This window comes from Poeciliopsis prolifica, unplaced genomic scaffold (genome assembly GCF_027474105.1).
Source record: "Poeciliopsis prolifica strain line A6 unplaced genomic scaffold, Auburn_PproV2 SCAFFOLD001, whole genome shotgun sequence".
Classification (NCBI taxonomy): domain Eukaryota; kingdom Metazoa; phylum Chordata; class Actinopteri; order Cyprinodontiformes; family Poeciliidae; genus Poeciliopsis; species Poeciliopsis prolifica.
The window spans coordinates 18410664-18437332 of record NW_026562376.1 but is presented as its reverse complement, the minus strand read 5'-3'; the positions used below and the strand labels follow the sequence as shown (position 1 = coordinate 18437332).

The window sequence follows — 26669 nt, the reverse complement described above, 5'->3', positions numbered from 1 at the left end:
TAAAAACCCGACTGACGCTGAAAGTAGCCAACTTTGAGCCGTAACTCTCTATATAACTACTTCTACCTTGAAGAGAGTCATTAGCGCAATCCGTTAGCATTTAAACTAGATGGACAGAAATCTACCAAATGGCAGTATTTTCAAAAAATCTGAACTTGACACACTGAGGTGTTTGGAGAGTTGTTCATTTAAAATAAATGACAGTCTTTGTGCTTCTTAATCCAACAGGAAGTCCTATGAGTTTGAGGATCTTCTGCAGTCGTCTACGGAAAGCAGTCGGGTGGACTGGTATGCTCAGTCCAAACTGGGCCTCACATGCACTTTATCAGAAGAAAATGTCTATGAAGACATAATGGGTAAATAATTGATAGAACACCTTTCCCCTCCCTCTTAACCAAGTGAAATCTGGCACACTATGAAACATCTGCTGCTTAGCATCTGACTTCAAAGTATTACCATACGAACAAGACAGCGTATGAATCAGTTTAGATTTTAAACGACATCAACATTGTGGGCTTTTGTTTATCCATTCTTCTGTATTTAGATGCACTGCGGGATTTTATCCAAAGTAATCTTAATCAAGGTCAAATCTGTGCAGTGTTGTGCATGACTCTACTTCATGTCAGCAGCAGACATGATGAGAAAGATTAACTGTCTTTAGCTCTGTTTATTTTGCTGCTCCAATTTTAATTTACGGGCATGTCGTTTCCTCTTTATTAGAAACAACATGTTGCCTCCTTATTGTCTCTAGTATTGTGGCAACCCCACCAAGAGCCTGTTTAATTTTGTGTACAGTAGTAGCAGTGTTATATGAGATTGTCTGCTTTAATTGGACGGTGTGGATTCCTGGTTTAAACATGATTTATTCGCTTTGGGTTTCATCTAAGTAAATAATATCCAACAGGAGCTGGTTGGCTGGCAATGATTAATCAACTTTAATTAAATTTATGCTGCAAGATATTTTGAATCGTCTGCAGCATTGTTTGTACAAAACGTGAAGTAGAGGTTTGCGGACATCCTTTGGGTAATTCAACTCAGACTTTAAAAATTATGTAGCTTTATGTTATTAAAGCTGAAGTTTAATCAGAAATACTTTTAGAACAAATTTATGTCAAATCATGATTTCTTGGTTAATGTGAAATTGTCATAACAAAGACATTTTGAATAATATCAACTTTGTATTAAAAGTGTCATGATTTGTATGACACTTTATGACAACAGTCGTAAATATTTATGAAGACTCAGTCATGTTCATGACAGGTGTTATGTTTATGTCGGTGTCATGACAGTCTTATTCACAACCCGTCAAATAAAGTGTTACCAGTAACTTTTCTCCTTTTCAAGTGGAGGGAAATTGCTGAGTGGTTTTTACGCTTGTGACGAGGAAAATCTGAAACGTCAGAAGGAGAATTGTATTCAGCCGAAATAAAAACAAAGAAATTCAATTTTGTTCTTTTAAACTACATTTGTTAACCCAAAAAGTACATAATCATGGTCTGAGTAAAAGAAAAAGAACAAATCAACAGCTAGAGGTCAACATTTCCTGTTGTTCTGCATCACAAGCACAACAGACTGCTGTGGTTGAAAAGAACATTGGTGTTACAAGTTGGCAGTTCAGACCATTATCAGGAAATCAAGACTGCACCTGCATCCCATCAGTGTGACATGGCTGTCCACCTAAACTCTGGAGGAGCTGCAGATATCCACAGCTCAGGTGGATGACATGAAGAAAATTTGAGAATATAACCAGAGCTACATTACATCTATCAAGTGTCAGAAGAATGGCTTAGTCAAAGTCCAAACTGAACAGCACTGACTCAGTGGGGCTGAATGCAAAGGCTCTTCACTCTTTTTTGGTTTTATCGGTTTCATTTTTCCTTCCATTTTACAACTAATCACTTATGTGCGTCGACCTATATTACCTTATAACAGTTTATTACATGCAGTACATTTAAGTTTGCCATTGCAGGTCATGAACAAAATGAAGGGATAGTTCCAGGGATATGAATGCTTTTACAACACACTGTAATGGATCTCAGAGATTTATGTGTTGGTCATATCAGCCAGCAATATGGAAAATGCTGCACTGAACTTTTTTTTTCTTTTGAGAGATTAGGGTTGGACTGAGTGGCTGTCTTTGTTTTCCTGCGCTCACATCTGGTGGATAGATTGATAGAGCAGAGCAAAGAGTCACTGCTTTACAAAACTCTGTTGCTCCATATCTGCAGGGGAGCCCTTGCAGCTACATTTAGCATTAGCTCTTCTAACGTCACAGAAACATCAGTCAGTGCATCGTCCCTTTGGAGACATCTGGAGCACGAATCACCTGGCTGTACAAACACGGCTGATAAAGAGCGCTCATATGCTCTGAACTTGTTGTGGAACCTAGATATAACTTTCCTACGATTGAATGAAGTAAATCTGTGTTCTGAAGATCCACCATGCAAGGAGAACCCTTACGAAGACATCGAGTTGGAGCGAAGCTGTGTGGGAAGCAAATGTGTTTCACCTGTGTCATGTTCGCCTGTTTCCGACACTCCAACTAAGGTATCTGATTACATTGAGTGCATTTCTAAATGCACCTGAATTACTCAAGCAGTAGAATGCCTTTGTGTCTGTCTTACCCCAGCAACTACCGTCCAAGCCTGGCTTCTACAGGCAAAACTCAGAGAGACGAAGCTTCAAAGTCCCAGAGCTGCGCAAGACCAGCAGAGACACTGGCCTCTCTTCTCCCTCTCGCATCAGCCCCCCCTCAACACCCAGCAGCCCTGACGACACCCCATGTCTCTCTGGAGACCCTTACAATCGTAGACGAAGGAAAATCCCAAAGGTATGGAAGCCTTGCAGGCCCTTCTCAAAGCTTATGGCCTATGATTTATGGCCAAGCAATGGTTTTGAGGCGGTCTACTCATGCCTCTGTCAGGGGATGAGGAACACAGGCTTGTTGTTTTTTGTTTTTTTTCTTTGGGATGTGCGCACACCGTGGAAGGCCTCAATGATGCATTATTAACATGATTTGGCATGGAAACTGAGTTATCTTCCACAAAGTTAAAGCTGAACTTTTCTTTGTCTATTACAGATGGTGCTGAAGATCAATGCCATCTTTGAGGCACGGAGAGGCAAGAAACACACAAAGAAGGTGTCTCAGTCTACAGAGTCCAGCTCAGGAAGAGGTGAGCCTTTGAATACCGTGCGAAGGAAAACCGTACACTCCTCTTCAAAGTATAAAAATAGCCCTTCTTCAATCATTCAAATAAAGCTTCTTTTTTTTTTTTACTTTGTAGCTTATTTTGTATTCATTTGCTTTATTAGAAGTTTGTGAAAACTCAATAAATTGCTTTTAGTTTTCTGCCAAATAAAACATTTCCAAGGACTTTGTGTAAAAAAATAAAAAATAAACCTCATTGAAATGCATTTCAATTCTTACTCTGAAGTTTCTATTCTTTCCCCCGTTCCACTTTGATTGGGATGTAGAAAGATATAATATTATCTTGTAACCTTGCATACAAATGTTTACATTTAGATTTGTGTTGTGTGCTATGCTTCAATGCAAAAAAATCAAATTTTTTATACACGAGGCATATAAGGTTAGAACATACCTTCCTCTGAAATGTTGCCTTTCTTAGTCATTCTACCTCTTTTTGTGTATTTTTAGTTGCCTAAAGGCAACATTTTAAACATATAAATCCTAAAATCCCACTGCGAAACCAACAGTATTCCCAAACAACATCAGAAAAATACTACCATGCAAGATGAAGTCATACTAATATGCAAACTGACACAGAAATGGACCCAGAAAACTGACATAAACCCAACCTGATCATCCAGAATAACAAAAATAATTACAGAAATATTCACAGCTCCTGAATCAATTGAAAGAGAATACAGAGGATTGATTTTGTCTCCATTAGTGAGACTTTCATCTAACAATAGTTTGTCCAAAGTTTGTCATCCAAAACATCTTGATTTCTCCAACTCTTTCTCTGTGACAAACTAGCTTTTTAGGCTAACCTGCTTACAAGACGACTGTCTTTGTGGTAGCAGCTAGGGCTGGAGAACTCATTTAACTAAACCATATGAAATGGTTTGATTTCTGTTTTCGGTCTTTTTACTCCTCTTCTTGTCTCTTATTTTCATTCTGTGACAGATGAGAACAGCGAGTCAGAAAGCGACAGCGAAGAGAAACTAAAAGGTGAGAATTTCCCTGCACGCTTCATGTATAAAACCAATCTTTATTTACACAATTGCGGTTTAAATGGAATTGATTGATTTCTAAGTTGTTTGCCATCCCTTTGCAGTTTTAGCACCAAAACACTGGACCACAATGTGCTTTTGACTTGTGCAAATGTGTGTATGTTTGCACAAGAAGGATGTATTTAAGTGAGTTAAACGGTTTTGCCCCCCTTCAGCTCACAGCCAGCGCCTGGTGTCACTGCAGTCCATGCTGAGGCAAACGGGCCGGTACCGGACCTTGGAGAGGGATTTAATGGAGTTACAGGAGAGAAAGCTGTTTGAATATTTCATCGTTGTTGCACTCCACAAGACCAAAGCTGGAGTCCCGTACCTGCCAGAAGTCACGCAGCAGTTTCCTCTAAAGGTAAAGAAAGGAGTATGGGAATGCTTCTGAAGACTAAAGTGATCTTTTGTCTACTTGTTTTGTTATTTTTTTCTCATCTTGGATATCTTATTGGGGAATTCTAAGAAAACTCCTACTGAACATCAAATTCTGGGGATGAAAAAGTGATTCAAGCATTTTTCTGTAAACATTCTGATTGTTCAAACAATGCTGTCTTATTTGTAATGAAAGGGGGAAAAAAACATAGTTTAATTTTCACCATCAGGGGCAATATTAGTCCCAGTGGCAACCCAGAAAATTTTCATAGGGGTTGCCAAACCCGGCCTGTAAACATTTTAGAAGGACAGAGCCAGAAAAAGTGACACCAATAACTGTGCCGTAATTTCTTAACATGAAATTTCCCCTTTGACTGAATTATAATTCAAGGCTTTTTATTCATACAAATACAGCAAAGGCTGTTTGTAATGGATCTGACTGTTTCTCTTTCATTCAGCTTGAGAGGAGTTTTAAATTCATGCGGGAGACGGAGGACCAGCTGAAGGTCATCCCTCAGTTCTGCTTCCCCGACGCCAAAGACTGGGCCCCGGTCGACAACTTCCCCAGGTCGGTCCAAATCCGAGTGCTGCCACACCGCAACAGCATTATCAGAAAGAAAACGCAACACAGTGGAATTTCCTAGTGTAGAGGTAATGGCTCAGCTGTTTTGAGGGCTAATGACTACCTGGCTGTGAGACCTAAAGAGCTGACCGAGCAGCTCGTCAAAGTGACCCATCTGTCTTTAACTACAGGGTACGGAAAAACACCAACACCTGGAGTGTCACATCTGAATCGCCTCTCACTGTTCGTTGTTTAAAACGGTCTGTGTAACGCGATACCTCTGCTCTGAGAAGCGATGACGTGTTTTTTGTTTTTAACGATGATGGATAATAATCACCTGTTCCAAAACGTCTGACAGGCGACCAAACATACGCAAAACTGGTAGAACAAACATCGCTCCAAACTGGTAGAGACTTTTTTATGTCAGGAAGGTCGATGAGCTTGAAATCTGGAGTTTTATTGTTTGCACTCTGGAAATTTCTTCTGAGGGCTTTTCAAACTTGTATCTTTTTTGTTTTTGTTCTCTCTCTTTTTCTTTTTTATATTTTTTTTATAGTGAGACGTTCTCATTTGTACTGACTGGTGAAGATGGAAGCAGACGGTTTGGCTACTGTCGCCGTTTACTGGTACGCTTCAATAGAGTCTCTGTAGCGTCGTCTAACTCTGTTTTGTTTTTCATTGGTATGGAGTTATCTATATAAAATCCATTGCTTCTGGTGCATCAATTAAACATTTTCATTGCTTCAGCCAAAAATAAAAAATAAAAAAAGAAATACAACCCCACAACTTAATGGATTTGAATAATTGTTGTAATTCTTGAACTGTTTTTATTTTTGGGAATTGCTCTAAAATCAGGTAATTTTCTTTTGTGTCGTCTGTTCATAGCCCAGCGGAAAAGGCCGAAGGCTCCCAGAGGTCTACTGTATCGTCAGCCGCCTGGGTTGTTTCGACCTTTTCTCTAAGGTAGTTAAGCTTTCAGTGGGATAAAGCGTTTTATTGATTAGATTGACCGTAGATAAGATCACAAAGTTATTTTCTCTTTTCAGTTCCTCTTCTTAGCAGGTTTGGAACTATTTTAAAAATCAATAAATCATGTTCTCTTGTCTTTCCTGGGCCACTTTGTCACATTATATTTATGCCACAGAAAAGCAGAAAGTTGGGAATTTCCAATTAAAGGTTCCACGCCTCTTTAATCAAATTAAGACTAGAATATGCCTTAAAACCGATTTTACCTGCATTTTTTTCCCACATTAATAAAACTGGTGTTTTTCCAAAACTTTAAGTGTAAAATTATAGTGCTGCAATAAGAGATTAATTAATTTTAAGGGTTACTTTACACATCTTTACCAGGGGTTCCGGTTCATTTGACAAGCGCTGGATAACGTTCAGACCTACTAAATGCGTCGAACGGCTTAAAATGGCACATCCATTAAAGCTTGCATACGCCAACCCAGAGCCTACCCCTATTAAAACCATACCACCCCCGGTGCCCACTGAACCTCACCCACTCGTCTCTCTCTGAACCTTGCAGTTCTGGCTGCGGTTCAGCAGCACATATGAAATGCAGATGGCTTGGTTGCTACTGTGGAAAAAGTTCCCTGTAATGAGTTGTGGATTTATCTGCTTCCTTAGACGTGCTCCCCATGCAGTTTAATTTGTATAGATAAGTATAAGTGGTTATTTTAGATTAAAAGGGGCACTGGGGAGGCGTTGGTTTACCGCAACTTGATTAAACTGTGAGTGCAGATGGACTTGCGGGCGTTTAAAATGTTAATTTATTATAAGAGGATTTGAAATTTTTTGGGTGTTTTTTCAATTTGTTCACCTTCTGCCTCAATGAGCTTGTGTGTTCTGGATGTTTGCTTGTAGTAAAAGGAAGTTTCACACAAGATACATAGATTTGAATTCAGAAAAAAAGACATTTACAGTCCTACCATCACAAAGATAAACATGCAGGCCTTGTTAAACTCTTTCACTGATTTTTCTTGTCAGGTGTTACTAAGATTGAACTTTTCAGCAACAACACACTTTGGGTTTGTTTTGTGCAAAACAAAGAGTTTTAAGCAAGGTAGAGGATCTTTGATGCTGTGGGCCTGTTTCTCTTCCACTGTTGCGGTTTTTATTTAATATATGGATAACCAGAAAGAAAATTAAATGTCTTCTGTGGATATATTAGCTACCAGATCTAGGTCCTAAAGAAAACCTTTGGGGCGTCGTAAACAGAGAACCATTGAACACACGAGCGAGATTGATCTGTCTCTGAGTGTGATGTCACATAAAGGTGAAAACCATTTGCTTTCATATTGAACAAAATTAACATGTCTATTGCAAACAAACAAACAAACCAATTCTTAAAATTAGTTTTTAGGCTCTTTTGCAATGTCAGTGTTGCTTTTGAGCTGTGTTTGTACTGTATTTAGAGTGTTTCTGTTTTTTCTTCCAGATCCTGGATGAAGTGGAAAAGAGGAGGGCCATCTCTCCTGCTCTTGTGCAGCCGTTCATGAGAGGCATTATGGAAGCTCCCTTCCCCGCCCCAGGAAGAACCATCACTGTTAAAAACTTTTTGCCTGGCTCTGGGACCGAGGTCTTTTTTTTTTTTTTTAATTCTCCAGTAATTTACGGCCAAACCGTTAAAAATGATGTAAATGGGTTTTAAATAAATCTCCTTATCGGATGTGCTTATTTTATTTGCCTTGCTTCCCCACAGGTGATACAGCTGTGCCGGCCATCTGACTCCCGTCTGGAACACGTCGATTTCGAATGTCTCTTCTCTTCGTTGAGTCTCCGTCTGCTCCTCCGAGTTTTTGCCTCTCTGCTGCTGGAGCGCAGGGTCATTTTCACCGCAGACAAACTTAGGTTGGTTTCTGCACAAGCGTCCGACAGAGGATTGGCACTATTGAATAGCCTGCTGCTAAATTCTCCCTGATAATGTAAAAAATAAGGAAAGAGAGGCCTCAAGATGGCCAGCAGTCGAAGGATGGGAGGATTCCAAGAGCGTGTGAGAGGAAGGAATGTTGTTGTGTTTGACATTCAGTTCTTCAATGGAAATCTGTCATGGATGCCAGATATTCTGCTTTGAAGCGTAACTTCAGAGTTACCACGGGGGGCGCTGTAATGTCGCAACACACAATATTCTCTGAGAACTGACTCTCCAGTTTTTATCTGATGTGGAGCAAAAGCTCAGCAAATGGACCTTATTTGTGTTTGGTTCTACTGACAATGTCAACGTCCAACATTTAGCTTTAACCAACTGGCTGTTCTGTTTGATATTTCACTTAACTGTTTGAAAAAGCTTTTGAAAGAGGTTAGCGCCACCGTGTGGTGGATACTAGAAATTTAGGAGCCATCGTATGTCACTGTCAAGCTTAGGGAAGCTCTTATGTTTACAGTACAATTCTGATTGATTTTTACAACTGTGTTAAACTTATTGGAGTAGACCTGCAAGAAGAATATAGAGATTTACAAAGCTCAAAAGTAATGTGTTATTGGCCAGTAACGGTGACAGTGAGGTTGCATATCGCAGAACAATATTTAGTGGGCTCCAGTGTCATGTTAACTTTTTCAAGACATTTAATAAATTTTTTCCATTTCTTTTTTAATAGAATGAAATAAAAACTAAAGTTTGAGCTTACTGCTAATTTCTCTGATCCCCACAGACCAGAGATCTATAAATGGGCTATAATCTTATCCTTATTTATGCTCTGACTCCAGCGATATTCATTTGAAAGTTGCGGCTCACCACCAGCTCCAGAAGTCATTTTGTGTGGATATTTGATCACTTTGCCAAATTGGAAGCCGACTATTAAACCCCGACAGCCTGAAGTTATTTAAATTAAGTAGATTTGATTTGAATTTAGTATGTGCAATCAATAAAAAACTAGGAATTTAATAAATTACCGGTGTGCTAATTAGGTGAGTCATGCATAATTTTGTTCAATAAGACTCTTGGTATGTGTTGAATTTACATTAACAATAAATAGTGTTAAACACACACTGTCAGTCAATATTACTAATATGTATTCAATGCTCCTTAGCTATATTAAGTTCCCAAATTTGAATATTTTTTCTATTTATTTGCATTTTTATTTCATTCTATTATAAATGTAGAGCTTAAAGGTTCAGTAAGGAATTTGTCTTCGGTCAGAGGCCTCTTACAGACCGCTGCAGAAGGTCTTTCCTGCTAATCGCCATCATGACCTTCAACTCTTTGAAGAATCTAAATTCTTTCATTTCCTTTTGGGATTAATAAAGTATTTTTGAGTTTGAATTACTATCCTAAACAATTTCCTGTCTTTTAAAGGGCAGCAGTACTTTGAATTAATTTTTCGGTTATGTTTTCCACATGCAGTTTGACGCCTTGTGTCTTTCCGCAGCACATTGTCTCAGTGTTGCCATGCAGTGGTGGCTTTGCTCTATCCCTTCACCTGGCAGCACACATACATTCCTGTTCTGCCACCGTCCATGTTGGACATAGTCTGCTCCCCAACTCCCTTCATAGTGGGCCTCCTCTCCAGCTCTCTACCTCGACTCAAAGAGCTGCCCATAGAAGAAGTAAGAGTCGACTTTGTTTTGGATGTTGTGGTGCCCTTGACTCTGAGAATTTCCTCTGTTGAACAATAGCTCAGGAAAATGACGTCACCCTCCCTCTGTTCAGGTCCTGGTGGTCGACCTCGGCAACAGCCGCTTCCTACGTCAGGTACCAACCGCAGAGGCAAAGAGAGCTCTGCAAAAATCTGCTTTGCTCCATGGAGGTGTTGAGAATGCAACGATATCTAGTGATCAAGTTAATGCAACTATAACTGTTTTGTTTCCCTACAGCTGGATGATGAGGACTTTATTCTTCCTCACAAGCTGCAGGCAGCTCTTGAGCACGTGTTGGAAAAGAGAAGAGAGTTGGCCTGTGAGAAAGGAGACTTACCTAATGGTGACTGAACAGACTTACATGACTGTATATAAAGGCAAAGCAAGCACAACGAGAAAAGGGAATGGTTATTTCCTTTTACGTACATGCATAATTTTTCTCTGCCAATGCAGATGCTTGGGAAAAGTTTATATACAGCTCTGTCACAATGGCAAATTTTGTCCCAGAACTTATTGCAATAAATAATAATATTGTTGTTTTGAGACCATTTTCAAGTAATACAATAGCAGTAATTGCATAACAATGCAAGAACACCTTCTCAAAGATCAATAAACTTTAAATACTAATAAGCATTTAAATACTGGAACTGAAAAATATTTGAAATATCCAAAACAAATGAAGAAAACAGAAATAACAAATAAAATGAATTATGAACTTTATGTAAACACAATTATCTATCAAAAAAAACACCAAATAGAAGAATTTTATCATTCACTGAGAAAGGACAAAAATCAAACAAATGAATATTATTGTTGCTTTTTTTTTCATTTATCATGCGATCAATTGATTTATTGTGACAGGTCTACATAAAAGCATAAAAGTCACATTAACTTTATTGATGCTTTTGGGTCAAACTCTTCTGCAACACCAGTACCTCAGACTTCATACTTCATTTATTGGTTCTATATATTCTGGTCATACATTTTGACTTCCTGTTCACGAATTGAGATTGTGTATTATTGCATAAAACCCATTAGGGTTCAAATCATCTCATATTTTCTGCTTTTCTGTTTTCCAAACGTGTCACCCCCTCCAGACTCCAGCTCTCTCGGTGCAGTGGTCTCAGAGGCCTTTGTGCGTTTCTTCGTGGAGATGGTGGGCCACTACTCCCTTTTCATGAGCGGATCGGACCGGGACGACGAGTCTCTTTCCTCGCCCACGTCGCCCATCCCGTCCTGTCCCTCCGCCTCGTCATTTCAGCGGGAGGCCTTTCGGAAGGCGGTCACTTCCAAGAGCTTGAGACGATTCCTGGAAGTGTTCATGGAGACCCAGATGTTCAGCGGCTTCATCCAGGAGAGGGAGCTGCGCAGACAGGGCCTCAAGGGTACAGATTTGCTCCTTTGTCGCGGTGGTAGCACGTCCTTGCAAAAGTATCTTCTCTTGTTTCATGACACAACCAACAAAACATCAGCGAGTTTTATTATATGTGAAAGCCCAATGGGATGCAGAATGCTTTTAGATGCTGCAAAACACTGAAGAGACGCTTCGAGAAGCAAAACAAGCCTGAACTATCAGCCAATGTTTACATGTTGAGGAAACCTTTGGAAATATGAATGTTTTTGCAATGCACTATATTTGAACTCACACTAATTTCTTCAAAACATCTGAGATGAATTAGTAGGCCAATATTTTGTGTCCAGGTCTGTTTGAGGTGAGAGCACAAGAGTATCTGGATTCACTACCTGGCAGCGAACAAAGAGGCGTAAACAAGTTTCTCAAGGGGCTAGGTGAGATTTATTTTTATTACCTTAGCAAGTCAGCATATGAAAGAGTATTAGGGTCATGCTAAGAACATTTTAAAATGTACAGTTTGAGAATAAAGTCATTATGAGAATAAAATAATAACTTTACAACTTTATTCAAAGTAGTATAAATATTACACTATTTTTACTTTATTCTCGTAATACTGCAACTATTCACGTAATATTATGGCTTTATCTTTTATTAGTTTATTCTTATGTTATGTCTTTATTCTAGTAATTTTGTGACTTTATTCTCCAGATATTATGACTTTGTAATACTATGACTATATTCTCATAGAATTATGGTTTTATTCTTTTCAGTCTTTTTTATTTATTTCTTCTTAGTTTGACTCTAATGCTCCGTCGTAGCATGATTTTGTTTTTTCCTGACAAAATGTTGTCTTTGTTGGACTTCTTGTCACGCATTTGTTGCTTATTTTTTTGTCAGGGAACAAAATGAAATTTCTGTCCAAAAAATGAGGGCCTGAGCAAAGCAGTCATCAGAGGAGGTACGACGGAGAAGACGTCCTCCGTTGGACACCCGTCTTTCAGTCGCGACCCTCTGAAATGAACTGGATTCATAATCTGTGAAGATGACGGAATCTGGAGGATAGCTGGGCTCAGTTCTCAGCTTCGACAGCTCATCCCATTGGTGTTGTGGAGACCGATATGTAGTCTTATAATCAATGGTAAACGATCAATGTTTTACAGGTTCAATTCTGTCTCTGCAGTGTATCACTGTACAGCACATTGCATTGTAAATGTTTTAGCAACAGTGTTCTCAGTGACTAATACCAGCCATAATCCTGTGAAGAGAAATGCCACTAAAGTCCAATGTTGTACAAGACCTTAATTTACATTCCTGCTATTTTTTTTTTAATAGAGGCTTTTTATGACTATAACAGTACAACTTCTTCATCAACAGGAGGCTTTCTAAATAATTTATGTCACTTCTAGACAGATCTAATCTTTTATTTTAACATTTGTATTCGCATAAGTGCAAATGAATCTCCTGTAGTTGGTTGTAAACTTCTAAAGAGTTGTAGTCCAGACATTTTGTAGACCACTGTGGGAATATGTTACTGTTTTAAGGTATTTCACCTTTTCTGGAATAATAACATCCACCAAGGTCGAAGATTGAGAGGGTAAACAATGTGAAATGTATTTTTTGGGGCGTTTTACTGGAGTTTATGTGCCAACAATTAAACAGTGATATATATATTGTAGATCAAACTGTTTGACTATTGTATAAAACAACTAGGGATGTCTTAAACTTTTAGTCATAAAGCAATGAAACTTAATAAATAAAGTGATTTTAAGTTTGACAAATGACTATTCATCTCTTAAAAACAGCAACACATTTATTTCATTTGTAGTGGTTAATCTTCTTGAGACATGAAGACTTTCATGAGGCTTCAGCAAGTTGTTTTTGTATTACAAGAAAAACTTGATTTACTTCTGAAGAAGAAACCTGAGTTTTAATCTGAGCTGAGATTCAATAGCAGGGATTTACAAAAAAAACACAGCATATTCTTTGTTCTGTCAGCATTGAAGACGAGTTTGAGTTGAAATGAGGGTTTGACGAATATAAAACAAAACTGGACGGTCAAAAACAAGGACAACTGAAGTTGCATGAGAGTAAACATGCTGTCCCTTCTAACAGAAATGAAAATGCGTTTATTGGTCTGTTGGATTATAAATTGTGGAGAAGCTCAGGAATACGTTTCTTCTACTGGACAAGCCTTCTGCAATAACTACAACATCCAGTAGGAGGCTCTGCAACACTTTTAGTGCACTTGTTGCTTCTCAAGGCACAAAGTTCAGACTGACATCTGAGACATTAATGCCTCCAGGTCTTTAATATATTGTGCAACACGCCTAAGTCCACCCTATTGTCAACTTTCTCTACTCTTATAATGGGAGCAGGCTTCACTTATTATATGAATAACATGATTTGTTGTTATTACTATTGTTATTACTGTCCTTTTTGGTAGGTTTACATTTTAAATCACATGTTTTGTGCTGTAATCTGTTGACTATTGACTTCAGTCACGTCTCAAAATTATTCTTTTGGGCTTTAATACACTAATTCACAAGATAGCTGTTCAAAATATTTTTTACAAAATACCTCCTGCTATAATCAGTGAGACAGCAATTAAAATCTGCAACATTCTTTTGCATTTTTTATGGACATCTGACTTTCTCCCTCATTCCAATTCATGCACTAGAGAAGGTGAAGAACGACCTTCTGTAATACCCGTGGTATCCGCTAGGGGGCTCTCCTGGTCATCTGGTATCACGTGTCACTTGTTGCTTCTCAGTTGTAGCTTCAGAATATTTAAATAAAAATAACAACAAAGACTAGAAAACTTAGCGTTTGTTATGAAAATGCAGTGTGAACGCTGGAAGTTTTTGGTGAAAATGGCTGAAGTCAACTGCAGAAGACCTGCAGAAAGGTAGGGGAAGAAATGCTTCTCCAAAAACTGCTTTCAAACAATGCAAAACTCCCACACAGAGTATTCGGAATTGGTGCAAAACAGTGCTGACAGAGCTAACCTGTACGGTCACAGCAGTTCATTAGGTAAAATGAAAAAAGCTAGCTAAAATACTAATGATAGCATCTAGGCTAGCACTAGCATGCTGACCTACAGTGACACACTCCACGCAAAGTGGGACAAAAAAACCCACGTCAAAGCTAAAACTAGCTAAGAAGCCAAAGGTTTCTAAGCTAAGCATGCTGACATTAAAATTCAGTCCTTTTATTTCAAGGTCAGTAAAAAGTGGGTTGTTTTCAGCTCTTCTATGACATGTTACTTCTGTGTTTGCTGCTGCAACCACAAACATTGATCAGAATTGTCAAATATAAAGTATTTAAAGAGTTGCCAGTTTAATTGAGAAAACTAAACAAACTTATTTCTATGTTCTTACTGTGTTACACCTGTGCTAAGCGTTTGCCCTGTTCCTAATTTCCTATTTCAGCGTGTTTGTTGCTCAGTCCATTTTAGATATTTGTCAAAGACAACAGAGGTAAGCACAGTTTCGAAGTGAAGATGTTCATCTGTAAGGGAGAAGAAACCCTCCATGGCCCTATTGAGGGCCCACCTGTGGTTTGTCACACCTGAGTTCACTGTCTCTAGCCACACCTGTTTCAATCAGGTCCTCACTTCAACAGAACCTGCCTCACAAAAGTGAAGTACGCCAAAAGATCCTCCAAAGCTGGATGTCATGCCAACCTGCTTTCCGACGCAATTCGGCTCGATTCTCATCTCACTCTGGTCTGGGTTTTCTCCCATTGAAATGGATTTCTCTGACAGAAATGGATTTCCATGTCTTCTAAATATCACAAAAAACACTTAAAAATAATGTAGCTATATTAATTGGTTTAGTATTTGCACATTTGAGTGTCGCACTGCGTGTGGATTCCAGTGTCTGCGATGCTACTTGCGTCCCAACGTCGTTCCGTTTTACAAATTAAGCACTGCTGCAGCTGTGACGCTCTTTGCTGCCCAGTGAACTTTAAGTAGTTCTGCAGTTATTTTTATTTTGCCACCAAAACCGAGAGCCGGTTCAAATGATGAAGACATCATTTCACCTTGTCTTCCTGAAATCAGTAATCAGGTAATCAAACATTTAATCAGAATCACTACTTAGAGACAGATGGTGAATCCAGCATGTGCAACCATGTTGTGCCTACAGCTCAAGAGCGTGAATGTCTTGCAGCTTAAGAATAAAACCAAAACTCATTAAAAGTGAATTTGGACTCTTTTAATGGGCTTTGGGTTAATTGCTTGTAGTAGGTTATGACACTGATCAGTTTGAAAACACACACAGTAATTTGTATTTTACAGAATACAACAAGAAAAAGATATTAATCTAACATCTGTCAAGCTCTGTTTTTGTTGTTAACATGACGTCACGTCATTAACAATATCAATTTATTAGAAATTATCTTTGCAATAATCTCCATCCCTTGTCGTGACGTCACGCGCAGTAACCCGGGGACATGTAATGTCATTACTCATGATGTGATTGCCTTTCATTTTGCTTTAGTTACTTTTCTTCTTCTTCAGAAACCCTCCTCCTCCTCTTCCTTCTCCTCCTCCTCGTCGTCATTACGTGCTGACCGGTCAGACCTTTCTCCCCTCCTCTTCTCTCCTCCCCTCCTTTCCTCCCTTGGTCTTTTTCCCTGGCTTTTTCCAGGCTTCATGTCATACCACGGCTAATTCCTGAAATTCCTGCCCTCCTCGCGCTTCAAACGAGCGGGCTCCAGGAAGGAGACGAGGCAGCACAAAACAAACAAAAGGAGAGGAAAAGAAGAAAACAACAACAACAACAACAGAGAAGCAAACGAGAAACGGCTAATTCAGCTTCTTTTTTTAATTAAGACAGAGATAATAATTGCTCCACCTGCCTCCCTGAATGCGCCTGTCGGACTTGTCAGAGTTTCAGCAGGTAAGCTTTTTCAGTGTTTTGCTGTTTCTTGTGTCCAGGGTTTTTTTTGTGTGCTTCTTTTTCTTCTTCTTGTTCTTCTTCTTCTTGTGTCGGAGCGTGAACTTTTCTGCTTCACTATTTCTACACAAAATAATTCCCATTCACAGGCGGACATAACATACCTCAAATGTCTCACATTTCTCAGGAAGAATCCCTGCATTTCCCCCCCCTCCTTCCTTTAATTACAGCTGTGGAGTGAGCCGCGGCCGGGAAACAGACTCCCAGCCGCGCGGTCAAACATTAGCGCCTGGCCGGGTAAAGTTTGACTCCAGAGCCAGTTAAACCGCCTACTTATTAACTCCCTAAATTATAGATATATATATCTTCCCATCATTTCCGGTTGCAGCAGCAAGTGTTAGTGGACGGGAGTGGGTCTGACAGAGCGGTGGTCGTCTGAGTATTCGGGTTGACTTCATGTTGGGACACAATTTGTTCAAAGTTGTTCCAGTCGCTTGTTGTCGCATAACATCTCAAATTAATGCAAAAGACAAATTCTGTAATGTGTAAAAATTACACTTTTGTTGAGTTTAATGAAGTTTTACTGCAGTTATTATGATAATGAAGCAATTATGCTTTCTTTTTTTACTTTTAATTTTACTGCTTTGTATTTTAATTTTACTTCTGTTATTGAGAATAATATAGCAGAAGTCCTTTCCATTATATATATATAATGTGTTTAAATTTCATTCTGATAAATCATTAGTATTTATGCGTCAGGTTTTATGGAACATTTTCTTTCTGTAAAACGTGATTCAGGTTCATAAACACAGTCGGCCATGAACAGACGTGAGGTAAACGGTGGCTAAGGACACCCAGCCATCACCAGCTCATAAACTATGCATTTTCTTACATCCTTTATGTTTCCATGTACTTTAATCATGAAGTGTTAGTTTGTTTTTCACTGTAGTTAAGGACTTTCATGAATTAATAGTATAATAAAATGTTAAATTCTTATTTACAGTTTCGTCTTAACATGTTTGTTATATTCCACATATATATATATATATATCATGTCTTAGTTCTTTATGGTGCCAGGATAGGCTTGTCCATCAAATTAATTATTGCTTATTATAGCCCCCTTATCAGAGAAAAATCACTCAGTTACATCTTTTGTTTAGTTATTAATTACTGGAGTCACGTAATCACATTTCTTTAAAGTGTAGGCTATGAGAGATTGCTTTAAAGCTATAATTTCGGGCTCTTCTGTCCTTAAATAATCCATTCTTCTTTTATCTTGTACAAACACTTCATCCCAAGTGTCTTCCATCCATTTCTTTATTCTCTTCATCAGGCAAACAATGTCAAATTATCAATATAGGGAGTGTTGGGAGTATAAGTTTGGTTATATTAATTTCAGTAACAGTTAACCTTTGTGCATATGAAATATTCGTGTTACATCTAATATTTCATATGCACAAAGGTTAACTGTTACTGAAATCAATAAAACCAAACTTACACTCCCAACAGGAGCTGAAAAATAAAAACAGTGGTATGGATGGGCGAGGATTTATTTTATTTTATTATAATTTTTTGCAAGTGGGTTACAAATCAAATCCCGCTTTGGCCCCGACTCAACCTCGGCCCGGCATTGCCTGCACCAGTTTGCTTTTAAACGCGACATGTTTACTCTGACCTGCTTCATTCTGAGGTTCATATAATAAGCACATGCAAACAATTTAATTTATTTCTACCAAAATGATCTCAAAGCGTAGTTTCAATCTGTAGACCCTGTGCCTGATGTAAGCTCAACCAAATAAGTCAAAGATAGAAATTAGAAACATTACATTGTTGGTAAACACATTCAATTAAGTTAAAAAAAAACGACTTGGTGCAAACAGGACTGATTCTTAGTGCTTGTTTTGCTTTAAAAACAAATATTACACCACAGTTTAGGACACAATTTATCGAAATGTTTTTGTTTGGATGAAATCTACTGATTTAAAATACAAGTTTGTGAGCCATGTGTAGCTTTTTACATAATATTCCTAAATACCAGAATATGGAAGAGAGTAAATTTCACCTTGTCGGTATTTATTTTCTTTCAACATACAAAATACACGCAGATCATGTTTGTGATCAGACTGACAAAAGGGCAATAATCGTCAGTGTGCAGAAGCTGTGAATAAAATCTGTCAGAACAAATGAAGAGTGAAACGGAAAGCAAAGCAGCAAATGAAGGAGCCGACGGTAAGGCCCAATATCAACAAAACAGAAACAAAACCACTGGGAGTCAGAAACCACAACGAAATAATAATGAAAATAATCTGAATTACTGATGGTGTTGTTATAAACATTGTATTTGGAAATATTTGAACAGCTTTAATCCGTTTTTGGTTTAAATTTAAATTGAGAAGTTATAACAAACCCCGGCCTAAAGTTGAGTTTATCACAACAACTATTTGCATCTTTGCCCTGTTGAAGCAAAGAATAGGAAGGTATTGATCTAACTAAACTGTGCTGTGACTGGAGTTTACTTACACATGAGATGTGTTTTACTGACTACATTAATCTACTATCATGTTATCGTGGTGACATGTTTCATCATTTTGTGGGATAATTGTTCGTAAATAGGTGAGAACAGAGGGAAATGTTGGAAAGAATCGCCTGACTAAATACGTTTTCTGATCGAAACTGGAAACCGTTCATGAATATTAATATATTTTTGACCCCTAAAGTAATAACACAATAATTAAAACTGGAATACTTGTTAAATACAAAGAACAAGTGCTCCAGCTTCCCACTGACTGACTGTGTATCTGTGTGTTTCCGTGCAGCAGACAGAGTGTGTTTTAGTTGATCTCGGTTCAAGTTAACGAGCTGCGGTGTAAAAGTGCTGCTGCTCCGCGTGTGTGTGTGAGTGTGTGTGTGTCATGTGGTGCGCACCGCAGCAGCTGACAGGAGTGTGTGTTTTCCCGAGGAGCAACAGGTGGATTGGAGCAGTGTGACGAATGAATGGAGGGAGTCGAGGGAGGAGGAAAAAAAAAATCCCCACCTGTCACATCCTCCCCTGAAAATGTCCAGCCAAAGCCAGAGGAGTTGTCTATTTCCCTCCATGGCCTCTTATCCTTTGTCTTAATAACCGTCGAGATCGCTGCAGCCTCAGACAGACGAGTGCTTCTGTTGTGCTGGAATTCAAAGGTTTCGTAGTTTTAGCGTTTTGCGTGAGGGTGGACGTGTTTGTGTGGGTAAAAACAAGAGAAAGGAGTGTAATGGTGTGCGAGCGAGGAGAAAACGGCCCAGCATGTTCGCATCCATCGCCTTGAACGGGTCCACTCCAGACGAGTTTTTTTTTTCTCTCTCTTCGTCTGTTTCGCCGTGCTCATCCCACATAGTGATAATTCCTCCCCCTCTTGCACAAGAGAAATGAATAATGGCTCAGATGTGAGCCTTGCAGAGAGAAAAGCCTTTCTGCACCTCCCTCCCTTATTCGTCTGCAGGCCTGCTGCATGTCTGTCTGCCGTGTCGACGCGGCTTACAGGGCCTCTGTTCCTTTATTTTCTTTTTCTTTACAACTTTTCCCGAACACATTAGTAGCTAACAGAGGTGTGCGTTTGTTACTGGCTGCACCAGATAATTACTACTACACACTAAAGCTTATAACAAAAGTTTTTGTTTGTGTTAGAGTGTCTTGTCTTCCTACTCCTTGACTTTTATGACCAAACAAAAGTATTTTGTGGATTTTTATCCGTACATATTAGTTGATATCTAGATTTTATATCTGAAATACTGAACGTTTGTGAGTCCCAGGACTACAGCTGCTAGAAAGTAGATTAATCAGCTAAAGATTTCAGACTCAAAGCTCAATCAACAAGAAGCCTCTTCAGATTGATTACCAGACAGACTCCCGGCCCACAGCATTACTGTCCATGATGGCTCTTTGGAGATGATATAAGTTACTTAAACGTTTCATTTTTCCTTTCTAATAAATAAATTATGTTTCAATTGAGTTGAATGAAAAAAGGCAGAATCAAAAAATGTCGACAAATAAATCTGGATCGCTACTTTTCCACTGTTTATTTATGAAGCACATGCCATAAATTCAAACATATTTATTTTATTGTAGTTGCTCTGAAGGGTTTTTGTCGGTTTTCAGGTTGACAAACCTTTAAGCATTGTTTTTATTTTAAAAATGCTTAAACGTGACAATAAATTTGTTTTGTTACTTATGAGATCCTGGAAAACATTATTAACAATACCTAAATACGAAGTCTTACAAAAGCAAACATAAAAATATATATATATATTTTTTTGCACTTCAACCAAATTAAAGTGTCCAGTATTTTGGGGTCTTTTATCCATGACTTGTCATTCTATTGGACTAAGTTGTTAGCTTGTAGAGACCAGCAGTGGATTTTTACACTTGACCTCCGTCTCTGTATATGTTCACTTCCTGGCCGTGCTACGTTGCACGGTCAAACCATATAATAAATGAAACCACGCTTAGAGTAGAGCCTGGTGGCCTGCCAGGCTTATAATACACCGGGTGAAACCCTGGTATGTGTTATGTGAAGAGGAAGTACCTCTCCAAAGAGTCTCATGTAGAGAAATTATAAAAGAAGCCTGAGTCTAAAGAAATACATTTAAAAACGCTGTGGTGTTTGACTCCAGATCTTTCTGTGGGGCTATAAGTCGTCACCATCTAAAATATAAAACCCTGGGCTCTGAGAGTGTTTAAGCCTCTAAGTTCTTGCTGATGCAGGCCAGCAGGACTCTGTGCCAGAGAACAGCGCACCAAACAAAATAAACCTGCTGGTTGCCACGAGCTCTCAGAGTGACTTTATTTCCATCTCACAGCCTGATCCCGCACGGTGGCTTTGTATCCCAAATATTTCCTGACCCCCTGCATTCCCGGTGTGATTAGTGCAGATTTTGGCCACTTGAGTAGACACGCACACGCACTCGCATGGTGTTGTGTTGAACAGGAAGTGGCGCAGGCGGGAGCAGCCGAGTCACTGCGAGTAGACAAAGCGAATATTTAGGTCTGATTTTAGTGTTTAGTTTTCAGCGTCACATGCTCAGACGTGGGTAGAGTGGCCAAAAGTTCACTCAAGTAAGAGCAGCGCTGCTTCAACAGTATTTTCACTCAAGTAGTAAAAAGTGGCTTTCTCAAGTAAGAGTGAAAAAGCATTTGGTAAAAAAACAAAACAAAGCAAAACAAAAAGGCTACTTAAGTCCCGAGTAATCGATCATAAAATCTGATTTAATACTTTAAAATTGTCATAAAGGAGACAAAATATAAAATATGGAAGAATTTGTGTGTAATAAAGAAACTAAAAATGAGTACAAAGTAGCACAATTAGGTAGAAGAAACAAAAATAATTGCAATATTAAAGCCTTACATAAGTTTACAGTATGTAACATGTATATTTCCAGTGCCAGTAAATTGTGTTTACTGTGTCTTACTCATCTCCAACAAGCTCAGCAGATAGAAAATAACGTGAGAACAACAAATCTGGTGCAATCGCAAGAAATCTCACTTTAACATAAACTGTAGGCGTGTGTCTGTGTTTCATAGATTTTGGTTGAAATCTGTTTGTTCCTTCATTATTGAAGTTACTCATATTGAATAAAGTATCCATAAATTTCACTCAAGTAAGAATAGCAATAATATGCATAACAATATTACTCAAGTTAAAGTATATATTACAGTAAAAGTAATTAGTGAAGTATCTCGTTCAAGCGATAAGTTGAATTAATTGTGATGAATCGATTATTGTAATAATTTAGTCATTGATTAACAATTAAATTTACTGAAACAACACCATACTGAAAACTGTTCAACTGTACATTTATGATAAATATGTAAACTTGTAATATGTAAATATTACAAGTGACAGTTTTAGCTTTACCCAGCCCAAATTCACTAAACATATATAATGTTTTTGTATTTTCTGCAACAAAATGCTTATTTTCTTATTTCAAGATGGAATTTAATTATTTGTTTATATGCATCTTATAATGTATTTATAATATTGTATAAAAAGTCTAAAGTGATTAGTTGAAAAAGAAAAACTTATTATTTTTACTAAAATAACAGTTCGTTGCAGCATTAATCCAGTTTCTACTCAAAGTTTTGTGTGACGGTTTCAGACCTGCCCCCCTGTCTGGATGCAGCCCAGGTCAAAGGTGAACAGAGGTCCAGCTTCCTGTAGACTCATAAGAAGGTCTGTGTGTTAATATTTGCTGGTCAGACATCAGGACCCCGGCAGACTGCATCGTGTCGACATGTTAAAGATTGAGTTTGCGCCTTAACGTCTTTGTTTAGTGGGTTTTTTGCCTTAGTGTGCCTCATTTGGTCAGTGTGTGTGCCGTTGTGTAAGGGGTGAATGGGGCTGGTCTGGTGGTTCCTTGGCCCCCTGACCGCAGCTCCAGCTGGGGGATTATCCCACTGAGCAGATCAAGTGAGAGGGGGTGGAGGAGGACCAGCAAGCCGGCAGGAGGAGTGAGGGAAGAAGTGGGAGTTGTTGGTAGTGCGGCTGGCTGTTTTAAAACATGGCTTAGTTGAATTAACCTCCCGGATGCATTGAGAGAGGCACAGAGCTGCACTCTGATGGTTTATGGTAGCTACAAATCTCACAATGACCTGCAGTTGCAGGTGCTTTAAAATCAGTTTAGTAAACAATGGAAATGTCTCATCAGGTAATGCTTGCTTTTTTTCCTTTTTTTTAACTTTGTGGTTGTGATTTTTTTTATTACAGCTCACTGGCTGAGTGGCTCATGATCTTATTTAGAGCTTTGTGGAAAACACAATACAAATCGTTGCATAACTCTTGAGTGGTTTCTGTGCAACGTTCTGAAAAGTTGGGATAGAGAAGGACAGAGGAAAACTTTGGCTACATTTCTCCAGTGTCTCCTTTTTTATCATTATTATTGTTTTTAAGCCACTGACTGAACTTTTGCACATTGCGTCACATTGTTAACAGAAGCTTTTATGTGTTCGTTGCAACTTTATGTATTAGGGCATTACAATAAAGGAAGAAATAAGGAAAATAATGCATTGTTTTCCATGTTTTGTAAATGTAGAAAAAAAAAAGTGTTTTGCATTTGCTTTCAGGCCTCCTGATTCACTACTTTATGGAACCACAGAGCTGGAAGTATTTCAGAGTATCTCTGTATCTGTTTTCCACATTACAGTTACAATTTTGCTCAAATTCTCAGTATCAAAAATTTTTTGGTGCATTCTACCAGAGCACCTTCTTCCACATGTTTACTGCGTCCTCCATGTTGTTTGTGGGATTATTTTGATTCCAAACTGAACAGGATTTAGTCCCTTTTTCTCACCACTTCCTCATGCTGTTTTGTCACAAAAAATCCAGACAAAGTGCCTCAAAACCTGTGATTGCATACGTGAAAGAAACCATGACCACTTTTGTAAAGAATTGTAACTTGCTTTGGATCTGATTTAATGTTGGCATAAAGTAAAATTGCATAGCAGGTAGAATTGCTAAAAAGAAGAGTGACTAAAGATGACTGATAATATCATTCAATTCAAAAGAAATTAAATGTTGTAACTCATTTATCTAAGTATCTTCAAGGAGTCTGTGTGGATGGTGATGTGGATAGGAAGGATCTCCAGTAGCAGTCAGTCTTGCAACAATCTGAAGAGGCCTCTGACTGAAGACACTGTTGCTGTATGACGGTCTGACGCTAACAGCTCAATGTCTGGGCAGCAGAAATTATAATCTACGGTAACATGGATGGCACAAGCTTAGCCACACTGCTAACCCACCTCACTTGCTCTTGCCACTCCTCTTTTAGGGTCTGCTTGGGTTCATGACTAGAAAGTCGGGCAGAGAGGTCAAAATGTCATTTAGGTCAAACTGTCTGTTTTTCACAGCCTTCAATGCAATCACACAGATCTGTTTTCTCACCAGTTCCACAAAAAACTCTGAACACGACTCAAAGTCGTGGTCTAGGTGATTGTCTATGAACCTTTGTCCATCTGTTTGTGTTTGATCTTCATGTGTCTTTGCGCACAAGCTCGGAAATGTGGACTCCACAACCGATGTTTCTCTGCAGCAGGAAGTGGCTGAGGAAGATCAGTTGTCTAGAGGGAAGCATGATGGACGAGGGTTGGAAAGTGGGGGCAGACTAGGTGAATTCTTTCTCTCTGCCTGTAACACTGACTTGCTGACCAAGTCTCTGCGGTGACGTAATGTTTGCGACTTTGGCCTTTGTTGGCTTAAACGGATGCGGTGTTGTCATAGTTTCACTGCGGCAGGAAAATAACCCATGACAAAGACAAACTCTGTTTGCATTGACTCATGAGTCTGACTGTTCTTTCTTCGCTGTGTCCGACCATTGTTCACGTTTGTCTCCTGTGTGTTTGTCGATAGGAAGAGGTGGAGCCGACGCCTGTCTCTTTCTCTTCACCCTGAGGTTTAGGAACCGCGTGCACATCTTAAACAAACTCGAGTAGGGAAAACAGGATGGGAATCTGTTGCAAGTCCCCCTGTGTTTGCCTCCTGAGCATTTTTTTCCTGAGAATATCAGGGAACCTTGAACTAGTCTAAAAAGTTACTAAATGAATAATAAAAACACAGGGAGCTGAAAAAGTTATTGGAGAAGGTGAAACAAAAGAGCATTGGGACTCTTTCAGCTCCCTCCATTTGTTTCAGTTCCTCTTGTCCTACTTAATGTAATTATTATTTTTATTATTATTTACAACATTGAGATTCAATTCAGTTTAAAATACTTTATTGCTCCCAAAGGGAAATCAAGTGATGCAGTACATTGAGTGTCACAGTCTCTGGTGAATGAGTAGTGGCCATTTTTGCAGTTTTCTCCGTCTTCTGTGGCTCGTTAAGTGTTATTCTTTTAAAAACTGGCCCCCTGCTCTTTGCTTTACTTCATAAATATTGGGGGTCTGAACCCTGGGCTATTGATAAACAATTGCTTCCTCAAGCCATTGAGATTTTAAATTTTACTGAATTACTTGAGTTTTTCTGTGATGCCATTTCAACGCTGTGAAGTTTACTGGAAATTGCCTCGGCCTTTGCCACCACTTTAACCCTAAAGTTAAATGATTTCGTCTTTCTATCTTCACCACATCCAGGCTCGTCATTGACACCATCTTCATCCCACCTCTGGATGTCCTACAGGGAGCCGTGCTTCTCGTTAGAGGCTCTCCCTCCTTTCACCGCCAGCAGCCATCCCAACTCTAACTCTACACCCACTCCTCGCTCTGTGGTCCTCTTCCTGACACCCCACCACGTCTGCGGAGTGGGTGCCGGCTCCCTCCCCGAGGGGTGGGAGCGAGGAGCTGGGAGATGGACTTGACAAACCCCTGGAGAACGACGCCGAGGGCGTGTGGAGCCCCGACATCGAGCAGAGCTTCCAGGAAGCCCTGGCAATTTATCCACCATGTGGCCGCAGGAAGATAATCCTCTCTGATGAGGGCAAGATGTACGGTACGCCCATCTCTATTGTCATCATCCCTCGTTTCTTTCACTCTTTTTAAAGGAACATGACAAAAATGCACATTAAGGCACATTTATACATATCTAGCAAATCAGGAAGTGCTTGATTTAAATCTCCTTCAATAGTTTAAGATGTAAGACTCTGTCAAACAAAATACACTTACCTGCTTGTGCAGCCGTTTAAATAACCAAAGTGCATTTTCCACAAGAATAGCTGAGTAATCATGTGTTCATCTCAGTCTTATACATCCTCCTTTAATGACGCATCAGTTTGCTACTCGTGCCTCTCAATAACTTTGATGACAATCATCACAGTTTGTGTGAGCGAAAACAAAAATCCTTTACCAAACACTTCTTAATCTGAAATGTGGTCAAACTGCTCTTACTGATTGTTTCTGTTTTTTACATACGTGATCTCTCCTTATATTCATGAGTCACATCCCTCATGTTTCCTGTGCAGCTGTTGAGCTCATGCTCCTACAATCCTCAGTTTGATGGTTTGATATGTCACTCTTTCCAAGAGGTTTAGCTTTGCAACCTTCGCAAGACTTGAACAAGATTTTAGCTGTTTTTGGGAAGGAAAATGAGTCAAAATGTTTATTATTTTTCTCATTGACAAATTTATTAAAATTAAAAGTGGGGAGTGTGGCAATATTTTTGGAAAAACCAAACATCCCATCTTGTTTTGTTTTGTTTTCACAAATAGATCAGAGGTTTCACAATTTGTCTTTCACTGAATCTGTTACCACTGTAGAATAATCCTGTCCAATCTTGAATGATTTAAATATACTCATTTTTAATCCTTAAAGATTTCTTAAAGTGTTACTGTCCTGTTTAGATTTGATTAACCAAAGTTGCACAATTTTGAACTAGTGATGATTAAGTATAGTGCACACTCATGAAAAATTTTGAAATATTTTCTTAGCTTAGCAGGGACTGGAAGCTGCAGAGCAGATGCTAAAGTTAGCGGCTACCTGCTATTAGTCGTCAGTGACACCAATCTCTGTTCTTAAAATCAATTGTAACACGTCCATCCCTCTGTCACAGCTGCGTTTTTGTACAGATTACCCAAAATGGTGCCAGATAAAGAGTTTTCAAGAGGAGATTTCTTCAACGCTTTTATAACATTGTAACATTTGCGGTAGAGTATGTTTCGCTCGCCAAAAGAAAGTCTGTTTTAGTTGACTGTCTTCAAAGCAAGG

General features: G+C 38.9%; 1 protein-coding gene and 1 long non-coding RNA gene across 3 annotated transcripts in view; both read left to right on the top strand.

Annotated features, from left to right (window-relative positions):
* The window catches only part of si:dkey-82f1.1 (DENN domain-containing protein 2A), a 34374-nt gene extending 21494 nt beyond the window's left edge, over positions 1 to 12880 (top strand). For both annotated transcript variants that reach the window (XM_055033446.1, XM_055033438.1), the window contains 17 exons: positions 229 to 356; positions 2435 to 2547; positions 2630 to 2830; positions 3080 to 3173; positions 4148 to 4192; positions 4410 to 4597; positions 5070 to 5179; positions 5730 to 5799; positions 6059 to 6136; positions 7617 to 7757; positions 7881 to 8029; positions 9547 to 9724; positions 9828 to 9869; positions 9992 to 10097; positions 10852 to 11139; positions 11456 to 11542; positions 12006 to 12880. In XM_055033446.1, coding sequence (XP_054889421.1) covers positions 229 to 356; positions 2435 to 2547; positions 2630 to 2830; positions 3080 to 3173; positions 4148 to 4192; positions 4410 to 4597; positions 5070 to 5179; positions 5730 to 5799; positions 6059 to 6136; positions 7617 to 7757; positions 7881 to 8029; positions 9547 to 9724; positions 9828 to 9869; positions 9992 to 10097; positions 10852 to 11139; positions 11456 to 11542; positions 12006 to 12037 — 2050 coding nt within the window. In that variant the 3' untranslated portion in view covers positions 12038 to 12880. The remainder of the gene's footprint in view (positions 1 to 228; positions 357 to 2434; positions 2548 to 2629; positions 2831 to 3079; positions 3174 to 4147; positions 4193 to 4409; positions 4598 to 5069; positions 5180 to 5729; positions 5800 to 6058; positions 6137 to 7616; positions 7758 to 7880; positions 8030 to 9546; positions 9725 to 9827; positions 9870 to 9991; positions 10098 to 10851; positions 11140 to 11455; positions 11543 to 12005) is intronic.
* A 1035-nt stretch (positions 12881 to 13915) lies between these two features.
* LOC129358840 (uncharacterized) lies at positions 13916 to 25349 on the top strand. The gene is made up of 3 exons (XR_008605846.1): positions 13916 to 14013; positions 15758 to 16009; positions 25104 to 25349. It is a non-coding gene; the product is annotated as an uncharacterized LOC129358840 (long non-coding RNA).
* Positions 25350 to 26669: the final 1320 nt, after the last annotated feature.